Genomic DNA, 12040 nt, shown 5'->3' with positions numbered 1-12040 from the left:
TACTGGCCGTGGGAGGTGTGAAGCGGTACATTCCACATTCATGTGCCCCGGCAGGTAAGTTTCTAATGAGGGAGCGCCCGCCCAACGCCGACAGGGAGATCGTTTTGGGCGTCCCTTGCTCTCCGGCAAGAGAGAAAGAAAGTAGCAGTGATGCAAATTTATTTTAAAGCTGTGCTTTGGCATCTATGGCCAATAACATTTCGTGCTAGTTTACAAAAAAAGAGGTTTGTTACGGAAAAGGAAAAAAAATTGGAGAATAGTAGTAAAGTAACAAAGACGTAAAATTAAGAGGATTGGAAGAAAAATAGAAAAGGAAGCAAGAAAGAAAGGAAGGAAGTAAGAGAGACGAAAAGTATGGTGTTTGGAATTCTAGAATTTTCCCAAAATTTCTCGGATTCTCTCTTGTTTTTAATTTAAGTGCAAAATCCTTATGGAAACCATCTCAATCTCGCGAATTCTCAAAAGAAAATTTCGGAACTGAAAGCACACTTTTTATTAAACTTGTTTTTTCACCTTTGGTAATTCCTGTTAGTGTTCTAATCTGCATGGGCGTTGGAATAGTGCTGCTTCCTCAAAGTTTGAGATTGAATTATTATTGATTGCGAGTCATTCATGAATACTTTAAACAGACGTAGAGGGCTAATATTAACATCGTCCGATGAGAGAATGAAGTAATTTACTCCGAGGCAAGATTCCTGAATAGCACAAGATACAAGTCCTCTGCTAGATAACTTTTACTAGACGGAAGATGCTTCCTGTCCTCTAATCTGCATTAAGTCCTACCTCAAAAATTACGGTGAGAGAGTAATAAGCGTCAGAAAAACAACACATACCCTGGTAAAAATTGGCAGTAGAATCTGTGTTCCAAAATACCATAGACCTACAGCCGGCTGTAAGATTTCCAATAGCTTCTATAGCCGGCTACACAATTTCTTATAGCCTTTTATAGCCGATGGCGATTAAGCGACAGCCAGGCGATAAAGTGTATGCTAAACGTTACTAATTACGGATGCTAGGACTTAGTGAGTTTTTGGACTACTGCTCTCTTTTTGGGCCGTAGTATCTTGATTTATTTTGCGAGGAAAGCTCCGTACTTTTGATGGATGCCTGCCATTCCTAATATATTAGAGCGCCTTCAGTTTCGTATGATACTGTGCAATACCTCTGGTGTGAAATAGTTGCTTCAAGCGCCGTGGCACGCTGCGGCGCGGCAGGCGGGCAGCTAGCGCGGAACGCGCTTTGGCGCCTACAAACCTAACAGGGATACTTCACGCGTTGCGCAATGCGTGAAGTATCCCTGTTAGGTTTGTAGGCGCCAGTGCGTCGCCGCTCCGCTTTGTGTTGGGCTCTAATATTTAATCTGGCGGAGTCAGCGTTATTCAATTCATGATTTTGAAATGTTTGCACATCCTGTATGGATTGTTCTCATTTTAATTGATGAAAAAAATATGTATTAAAGGAAAATATAATGTGTGTTTTGTAAATATTAAGGTGGTTCCGTATCAAACTTAATGATTTCCAAAGCACACGAATTTCTACACAATTTCTTATAGCCTTTTATAATCGATGGCGAAAAAGCAACAGCCAGGCGATAAGGTGTAAAGCCAGGCGATAGGAACTATAGCCCGGCTGCATAATTTTTTATCGCTTCGTATAGCCCGGCCGTATGATTTTCTCCGCATTCTACAGCCAGCTATATGATTTTCTGTAGCCTTCTTTAGCCGGCTATAAGAATTCCTATGGTATTTTGAAACGCAGCTCTCATAGTCAATTTTTACCAGGGTAATTCTGTGGCGCCGAGTCAACATGGACCGTCAAATATTTGAGGAAAATTGTCTAGGACTGGAAAGAGAGGATGTGAATGGAAATTTAGACCCATTCCTCGATTTTGCCTGGTTTTTCCTAAAAAAATGTGTTGCCTTGTGAATATTCTACCAATTCTGAGTAATTCCTCCGTTTTTTAGGTCCTACACATCACCAGCAGAAGATTCTGAGACGGCAAAGAATCCAAAAAATTAAACGTTGCCCTGGCTCTAAAATCACGGAGCTCAATGGGCCTGTTGCAAACTTTTGCTAGAGCAAAACTAAGAGTTGTTTCCTGCAGATAATGCCCCAAAAATCACGATGAGCGCATCGGCAAAGTCTGAAATGCACTCATAACTTCACAATCTGCGTAAGATATTTGCGGTTTTTTGAGCTTCCCGCTTCGGAAACGATACTACGGTACAGGTGAACATTTTGTTAGAGGAGTCGTTCCATTGGCGACAATACTCATCATGACCGACGCCAGTCCGCCAAAACACGTGTGATGGGACGAGATAACACCTGAACAGGATTAAACCATAACAATCGGCGTGTTTACGTTCATATTTTCCTCGCCCGCCTTAATTGACCTTGAACTCTCCTCGAATTACGCGAGGAACTGCGCAAGCGTCGGCCATGATGATTATTGCCGACGATGGAGCGACTCCTCTAACAAATAGTTCACCTGTGCAGTAGTATCGTTTTTGAAGCGGGAAGCTCAAAATAACGCAAATTTCTTACGCAGATTGTGAATTTATGAGTGCATTTCAGACTTTGCCGATGCGCTCATCGTGATTTTTGAGGCATTATCTATAGGAAACAACTCTTCATTCTGCTCTAGCAAAAGTTTGCAACAGGCCCATTGCAACGTTTCAATTACTGAGATATTTGGTCCTAGAGTCCGGTCTCCGTAATGTATTCCTCTTCGGTGATCGGGACGATTGTCACGTCGCGTTACATAGGTGGAGGAAAAAGTAAGAGGTGCTGTAAGGAATGAGATGTGTCCTGACGTCCGGCCTGGAGATCGCGGTTTCTTTGGATGGTTCAGCGCCAAGAACGGATCCCTCTGCTCGGAGGTATCTGTTTCCTATGTTGCCAAGGGCCACGCTAAGATGACGCTTTCCAATAGAATAACAAGATAATATTGTTTCCCTGATCTGTTTCCATTACCCTTTTTTTTCCTTTTTTGAATTAAATTCAGCCATTAATCGACACGAATTGACTGGCTGTGCGAAAAATATCGCGCGCAAGTAAGTATCCGATATTCACAAAGATTCACAGTCAGTTCTAATGCTCCTCGAGCGATTTTCTCGAGTCTCTAACGGTCAAATTGCATATCCTGCGAAATTGAAGGAATTAAGAGCGACGCCAGTTACGCAGTCCACGTTACTAACTGTTGCAATGAATAGTAGTTCCTTCCTTCCATCGGGTATGAAATTTGAGCACCGGGGAGTTAAAGTAGTTGCTCGGTATAAAAGCGTATTCAGAGCAACGGCGCAAAGACCCCTAAAAATTATGGCCTTCGTTAGACGAAGTCGAGGTTCGCTTTGACCACTGAGTTCTAATACTTCGACATTGGTCTCTAATTATTGTAAATTTGAATGATGGACGATCTAAATAGATTTTTTTTCGAACGGAGACAGACATAGAGAGAAATTCGCTCGTTCCTTTACGAAGTGGTTTCTAAAAATCCCTTGGACGTTTTTACGCTAATTCCGTCTTACTTGTATTTATGTAAAATGTAGGGTAAAATAATGCAACGCTGTGATACTTTTATTGTGTTCCCGACTATGACACGATGACCTCCGTTTGCGCGTGTAGGTTCGTTCTCAAAAGTGTGACTCCGCTTCTAAACCCGTTTCTTACGCATTCTAATGATTGTCTACTTATGCGCCCATGCGATGAACATTAATTTTATTGCAATGATCTCTACTTGGCGGCTTTGAAGTTTACCAACATTCCGAACCGGCATTGTCAAATCTTCCGAGAAAAATTTGAATCTTTTTCTGTTGTTAGGTACTGGATGGTTTCTTTCTGCAAGTCCGATTAACTTGATAAACATCGACATTTCCGGTCGATCAATTCTGATTATTTACGACATTAATTTCTAACGGAACGTTATGAATGGTTCCTGCGCGTTCTGTAGGTAAATGGAATGTTTTTGGGCAGTTCCATAAACCTATCTCTGTGTGGACAAGGCCCTCCATTTATAAGAAATGAACGGAAAAATTATGAAAGAACAAACATAAATGTGGTTTAATAATTTTAACTTCCGCCGCCGCGCCGCGCTGACCGCACTGTGTTTTGCGCAATGCGTGAAGTATTTCTACAGTCTTGTGGGCGCTATGCGTTTCACGTCGACCGCTGCTGAAGCTGACCGCACTGTTTTTGACGCAATGCGTGAAGTATTCCTACAGTCTTGTAGGCGCTATGCGTTTCACGTCAACCGCTGCTGAAGCTGACCGCACTGTTTTTGACGCAATGCGTGAAGTATTCCTACAGTCTTGAAGGCGCTTTGCGTTTCACGTCGAGCGGTGTTGAACGCACAGTGTTTGGCGCAATGCGAAATTACTGTACTCTCAGGAAATGAGAGATTTTGTCACCTTTTCTCGTTTGTATTTTTTTCTGAATCTGATTTGCTTTATACCTTCACTTAAAAAAATCGCAAAATTTACCGCCATGGGCCGCGACCCATGTGGCCACCGGGCCACCCCCTTAATCCGGCCCTGTTTGCGAGGGGGAATTTAGCAACCTTGAAATATAGTTACGGCTTCTTGTGAGAGAAACGACGAAATGCGGAACTTCCTGGAGAACGAATTGTAACTTTTAAAAGGAGAAAAGTTTCTGATTGGTTAAGGCGTTTGGACATTGTTTTCCAGTTTCACGATGACTCGCATGTAATAGCGCTGTTTCCCGCATTTCCGCAGTTTTGCAAGTAGTTGCAGATGGTCGCGGATTTCCACAATCAACGACAGATATCTGTTGTCTTACGGAAATTATTGATGGGCATTAATGGGTAGAGGAAAGCCCGGTATGCAGTAGAACGGGAGTACGTTCGGCTTTTTCGAGGGTATAATAGGCGAATTTCCGCGATCAAAAATGATAGACAAACAACCGGTGTTGATCCAAAACGAAAGTTCCCCCGAAGGAAATCCCGATCTATTAGCTAATGCGACCTGCTGCAATTCTGAAGGGACACTCAGTAATATGTGTACTGCATCAAAAAGCCCATTTTATTAAAACATTGGTTAGGTGAACATTGAACCGAACTTAGCATTTTTTTATTTCGATTTCGGTAGGATCTGCGTTTCAACAGATTGAAAATTAACAAAATCAATGAATTGGCGCCCAGTATTTTGCCTAAACTTCAAGGCACCCATGCCTGACAAAAATTTTGACAAAGGAAGCACCAGTTTCCTGATACTTTCTTGAAACAACATACTTTGTTTTCAGCATCCTAAATTTGAATTCGAAAGTAACTTAGAAGAATTGATTCATACAGATTCCCTCAAGAAGTTAAAGGCAAATAAAAATTCAAGATAGTACTAAAAACTATTACAAATGCAAAATTCAAACGACGTAAGACCATTCTGTAATACACCAGTGTGCTGCAAAATACACATCTCGTTTATTAACAGTTTTACGGCTCATTTCACGAATCCTGACCCTATAAAATCGAGATTAAAATCCGTAAATGGCAACGCATCAGATGCAGCCGCAATGACCTAATCGCATGCTTCACACTTTCCACTGTGCAGCAAAGAGAGGCCCTCAACCTGTCTACTGTAGGTAGAAGTAGAATTACAATTCATCCCTCCTTGAAGATCCGTAATACCCAGACTGAAATTTTTGAGTCGTTGAAGAATTCCTATTTTGGCGTAAAAATTTAGTTTCAATGCAAAATTATTACAACAACGCATTGAAATTCCCTCCAGTTATTATGATTTGAAGCTGACTTACAGTCTTCATACGGTATGCGCGAATACTGGGTACTTTACCTCGTTTCGATGGGCAAAGCTGACTCTACTCTTTCAGCGTTGTGTATTTGAATGGGAGACTTCACAAATGTTTTTTTTTAAATCCATGATTGAAACGCAACGAGTCATTGCACTCTCAATTGCTTTCGTGAAATTACCTACATGCATTTACTTGGAACAGATGAGTGAAATATGTACAGAAGAAAATTGAGCATGCTGAAGGATGGAATATTGTTGATGTGGAAACTTACTGAGTTGGTGATGAGGATTGTCTATGATGCGAATTTGCCGATCAGGATGAATGGGCTCGCCAGCTGGTCCTCCGATAGCGTCTGGAGTCAACTGTAGCCGGGCTAAGATTTCTTCCTCTACTGACCGAGGAAAGTAGATTGGGAGCAAGACTTCGTAAATATTAGTATCAACAGATTCAGTGACTATTACTACTGTTTTAAGGACTATTCGTCCACATTCTTCTTGTCTCTCAAGAAAGCGTCTGATGGTTCCTGAAAAAAGAAATTATATCTGTTAATCGTTTTTAAGGATTGTTATTCCCTTTTCACTTAATAAACTGTTGATAAAAGTCCTCCTTGAAACTCAATGTATTCATTCATACATTCATACATTCTGTAAGAGTAACTTGAGGGCACTGGTAGAACTAGGTTTGAGAGAGGTACTTCTTGGTTGTGATGTTTCAGAATCTTGATTGCGATTTAAGTCTTAAAGAAAAATCTGATGAGTAATTTTTCTGATATTTTTGTACAATCATGAAGAATATTTAGTTAAAATTTCAATGAAGTGTTTGCATTTATTTCCCTTGTAATGAGTGAAATATTAGCAAAGACTCTGCGACATTGTACCCAGCGCCTCAGTTACAGTATGGTATATTTCAACTATCAAACTTTTATATCACACATTCTTGTTCTCTCATATAGAAATTGAGCCGTTTTTCATAGATTCATCTAAGATATTCTTTTGATAGAGATCGGAAAATAGATATAAGAAGGCACAGTTTCTTCCAAAAATAGGGAGAAGTCCTTGGAAAAGAGAGGAAACATTCACGCAAAAATGGAGATTCTTTATTTAAAGAGTGTCCCTTTCTCTTCCCCTCTCCATATTTTTCCAAACGATATGCTGTATACAAGCAATTCAATTTTTTCTTTTTTAAACTTAAATGCCAAATATCTTCATACCAAATCTATATAATTATTCAAGGTCATTAAAAAGATCTATTCTATCCACCATGAGAGATTTAGAAAAGCGAAAAACTGCTAATTTACTACACAATGCAGAGGTACACTGAAAAAATACAAATAAATAGAAAAAACCTCCTTACGATATACGTTGTTTCATTACAGAAATAGATGAAAGATCAAAAGTTATGCACATATCCTCAGAAATAGAAATCACTAAAAATTACATGCTGACTTCAACTTTTTCAAGCAGTTTCATTTTCTCTCCATGCAGTTACAAAAGCTACAGGTCTTATAAATGCTGTAATACGAATGTGAAGTTTTTTTTTTTAAATTTAGCAGAAATGAATCAAAAGTTTTTAGACTTACGTAAAGCTATGTGGGCTCCTTCGTCAGGAGGAAAATTTAAACGAACAGAATTTATGGGACTAATAGCGATTGAAGAGAAATTCATATCATATGCTTTCTGTAAAACATTTCTGAAAACAAAAATAGAAAATAAAATGGACTCTCAGGATTAGGGTCATTCAGAGACATGCTTGAACTGAAATATTAAAGGTGCGAAAATCATTCAGGGCATGATTATTTGTACTTTCACAGTCTAACACTTTGGCTGCACTGTAATTTTTGCATGGTGTGGCTGATGAGAATGATTATTTCTTAGCGCATACACAGTTTTTTGGATTCTAATGTAGCCCATAAGGGCTGCAAGAGGACAGGAGACTATGGCAGTTTGGTGACGCAGGGCGCCAGTGAGCGTTGTGAAAGCAGCTTAAATGTATGTAGAGAGCGACACATATTTACAGTTCCCAATTTGTATTTCATGGCAGTGCATATTGTCGGACAGCATTGCAACTTTCAGTGATGGAGAATAATCAAGTTAGAGTGTACTGTCCCAGCTGGACTCATACAGCTGCTGATTGCAGCCAAAAATCAACGAATACTTCTTGCTTATCCATGCTTCTCGCTCATGTTGACGCATCCATCTGTGAGGAAATTCTTGATATTCATTGCCTCACGGTTATGGGACCATGGGAGAGTACAACACAAGTGTTTTTAGAGTATAGAATCAGAGCAGCTAGAGAGGCAATTGTAATTTTCTGACATGAGATTGCATACTATCACTTCTCTCAAAGAGGCTTGATTTCGCATGGAGCGGAGAACAGAATCAACCATGGTAAAGGGGTAGAGCGGACACAAATATATGAGTCAGGTTGGTGTAGCTCATAGTTTGAAATTACTTGCCTCAGTGACGATCTCTTACCGGCTTGTGAGGGCTGATATTTACATAGATGGCTTCAGTGAAAAGTTCCGAGTACGTGTCAGTTGTGCTCAGGACGATGGAGAGCACACCCTTTTTATTATTAGTTACTACTTTTAGAACTAATTTTTTAATTATTTTTTTACCACTACTTAGCCCGCATGAGGCAGCATGCTTAAAATCTTAAAGTACAATGCCGGGCCATATGGGGCAACCTCTCAGCCAAAGTGTTAAGGAAGAAGAAAATTTCTCGTAGTCTTGGTTCTCTGATGAATACATTACTTTCTCTGTTAACTCACTGAAATATGGAAATTTCTGTAGAATATTAAGTCACAAGGACATAACACAGTGCAAAATGCTAAATCCTCTAAACTCTTCATACTGCTAGTTCATTCGAGCAAATTCCTTCCACAGTAAAGGAAGCACTAATGCACTCACCTATAACACAAATGTAGAGTGCTTTGAGCGGCTGATTGATAACGAATATTATAAGTAGGACCAACAGTATGAATTATGGCTCTTGCGGGAAGATTATGGCCTGATGTTAGAATCACCTCCCCAGGATGGCACACTGAAAGAAAAAAAGTAAAAAGAATCAATGAATTTTAAGAAGTTTTAATTGAATCAACAGCAGAACTTTGTGAAGCGGTAAATTTGAAATTTTATATTTATCGTAGAGTAGTCACGTGAATAAAAAAATCAACTAACATTAAGAAAAATTGAAAGAAAATGTTAAGTACAACACTTAACATAGAAAATGTTTGGGATTGAAATAAAAAATGAATATTGTCTGTTTAACATACCAGCATTATTTAATTCTTCACGTAATCCAAAACCTGCTTTACCAAGAAGTCTGTTGCTCATTGACGACCACACCGTCATTGATTCACATGCTGAATGCACAATTGCATCCACTTGAAGTGTTGTTATATCACCTTCCCTGTTAGGAGGAACAAAAAGTAGTCCTATATTAGACATTTATTTCCCCTTCTTCATTATATGTAATTGGTCTCTACCGAATTCTGACTTAAATTTGACAAAAGAAAGGTGCTTTTTAAAAGGTTGGTGAGTAAAAGCAAGGATGCCTTGCTTACCCAGCAACGGACCACTACACAAGGTACTAATTAAATCATTCTGATACATGTTTCCTCTTCAGAATTTCATGTAGAACTTGATTCAGGAAACAAAAATTGCTTAAATTACCTCCAGAGTAAGATTGTAACATTTCTAGTTCATACCTTTTGGTGCCTTTTGAACCCCCCTCCCCCTGGACGGCAGGGGAGGAAGGAGGGCTCCTATCGAAATTGCCTTCATTTAAGATGCATTTTGAGGCCACCACACTACAGAGTTTGTGGATTTCCTGCATCATATAGCCAGATTTTAGCCTGGGTTCTTCTATGCGACTTTAAAATTAATTGAAAGAAATTTTTTTATTCATAGGTACCTACTTAGATAGGCAAACCTTTTAAAGTTCTCACCATAATGAGAAAAAAAATACATTGAAGATTAACTTATTTTGAAGTAGGAACCCTGGGTCACCCCCTCCCCCCTAAATCTGAAACTAGCAAGCTTAGGCTAGATGATCCACACTTTCCTTTGCTTTAAATACTTCTGATAATTAAGAAAATTGGATTTTCAGGAATTAATTTCATCACATGAAATTTAAAGACCGAACTAGATACCAGAGCCTTAATTCAAATATTTTACAAAAAGGTCGGTGTGATTTCCATTATCAGAATTTTTTACTAGATAAAATAAGAACATACCAAAAAATTATTCTATCATTAATGTCTGGATTGTGAGGAAACGGACTAGTATCTAAGGGTTTAGCAGAGTAGGCAGTATGTTGTTGGGATGGAACTGTGCTGCTCCAGGGCTTCAGGCTTGTCAGTGAAATTATGCCTTCCATTACCATTTTCAAGAACAGAACTGAAACAAACCACAACATTAATTTAAGTTAGGAAGGAACAAGCGCTCATCTTCAATGAGACTTCCACAGACCAATTAGGTAAGCCCCTCTTTACTCCTTTCTTCTACAAAGTATTCCCTTATTCTGTAGAAACAACTGACAGTGATTGTTAGTTTGCACAAAGTATGATTATGTAAGATTACTTCTACGATGCCTGCAGATTATCTTGTGAGGTATAAAAAAGAATGTTTGTACAGATAACTTATTGCCAATACGGGTGCAGATAACACCCTGATGTCAGACATTCAGGGTTGAGACATTATTTTGTCCTTTCTGCCCAAAAACAATTCATAGGAAATTGGAGAGAGAAATAGCAAAAGGCAGAGGGTGTAGAGGAATTATAACAAATAATGTTATGATTAAGGTCAGATCATTCACACCCCCACAAAAGAATTACTGTAGAAATATATTGCATATCACCTGGATTTAGAATTGATAGTGTTACTCTGTGCTACTAAGGTATTAGAGAGACAATTTTTAAGGGCTATCAAAACTAGATCACACGAGTAATTTAGGAAAATTGAGAAAAAACAATCGTTACAACCTAAATATTTGAAGTGTTGATTTGCACAGCCCCAAACTTACCTTGGGTTTGACTGGTGTTGACACAGCTTACAACTAAAAGCTCTCGTAATACCGAGAGAGCTTATCTTTGCAAATAAGCCAGAGGAGAATAACACTCAAATTTTATGTTTTACATCTGAAAACCACCAGAGATTTTTAAAAAGACAAAAAACTTAAAACACACTGTTTACAAAATTTATGAGCCAGTCGATATTATCAGCTTATCAGCTGAGCGAGTGCGCTAGTAGTTCATTCCCATTCCATTTCAAAGAGGATGAGGAAAGGTAACAGGGAACCAGCAAAATGAAACCCCAACGGAAAGGGGAATAGGGGATAATGAACCGGAAATTTTGCTACCCCCTCAATGGCTCAAAACAGCGGGAAATTCAATTTTACGATGCTCGAGAGTAAGTATTCATTATCATAACCTGTTTTTTTTTTTTTCGTAGGTCGTTTGTGTGATTAGAAATGAATGGACTAAATTAGCACTAGTGAACTAATTACTGCCTCACTTTACAAACAACCTACGTGCCAATATAGTTTCCGTATGCAGATAGGTGCATCTGTGGATGAGTAAGAGATGGTATAGTTTTCCTTGTTGCATAATGTAATCCGAGGTACCCTGTGATCAAAGGTGAATGAATGTGGAGACTTTCATGATAAGGAACTTACTTTTGAAAAATAAAAATCTTACCTCTCATTGTGTTGAAGGAGGAAAATGCCAAGTCTTCATACATTGAACCTACAAAACTTGTAGTATTTAAGCTAATGTACTTAGTAAAAGTCAATGAAGTCTCCTTGGTACTTTACACATCAACAGCTAAATTAAATAAAAAAATCCGCAACTTTATTGCCACAATTTAAAATCTCTGATCATGTTCTATTTGGACAGAGTTCATCAGAAAGGAACCAACCCACATTGAGTTGAAACTGAGTAAAAGAGGTTTGAAGTTTTATTCTTCCATAAAGCTCAATGTAGAAAATAAACTTCAATCCCTCTTTTCCCTCACCAATTTCTGTTTTTTCGACTTTCAGTTTTTGGCAGGATGAAATATATGGATAGTGGAACTCGAAAACATTCTTAACTCAATTTTTTCGAAAATGTGGGTTGGTTCCATTCTGATAAACTCGGTTCATTTCATGAAAGAAAAATTAAAATTCATATAAAAATATTATTGAAAGCTTTCATCAAATGTCATTGACAACTTTGTTGCTACTCACACTTACAAAAAAGATTATTGCTCTTCATGTATGTGTGGTAGCGAAAGTTAATCAA

At 38.7% G+C, this 12040-nt stretch overlaps 1 protein-coding gene across 1 annotated transcript in view; it reads right to left on the bottom strand.

The window, feature by feature from the left end:
* Gdap2 (ganglioside induced differentiation associated protein 2) overlaps positions 1–11008 on the bottom strand; it is a 145138-nt gene extending 134130 nt beyond the window's left edge. Inside the window, exons 1-6 of the mRNA XM_072301709.1 lie at positions 10786–11008; positions 9998–10160; positions 9035–9171; positions 8670–8802; positions 7340–7449; positions 6032–6283 (exon numbers count right to left, since the gene is read on the bottom strand). Of these exons, the coding sequence (XP_072157810.1) occupies positions 6032–6283; positions 7340–7449; positions 8670–8802; positions 9035–9171; positions 9998–10146 (781 nt within the window). The 5' untranslated portion in view covers positions 10147–10160; positions 10786–11008. The remainder of the gene's footprint in view (positions 1–6031; positions 6284–7339; positions 7450–8669; positions 8803–9034; positions 9172–9997; positions 10161–10785) is intronic.
* Between the last annotated feature and the right edge of the window lie 1032 nt (positions 11009–12040).

The sequence above is a fragment of the Bemisia tabaci genome, chromosome 6 (genome assembly GCF_918797505.1).
Source record: "Bemisia tabaci chromosome 6, PGI_BMITA_v3".
NCBI classification, from domain to species: Eukaryota; Metazoa; Arthropoda; class Insecta; order Hemiptera; family Aleyrodidae; genus Bemisia; species Bemisia tabaci.
The sequence above is the reverse complement of the archived record's forward strand: the minus strand, read 5'-3'. Positions and strand labels throughout refer to the sequence as shown.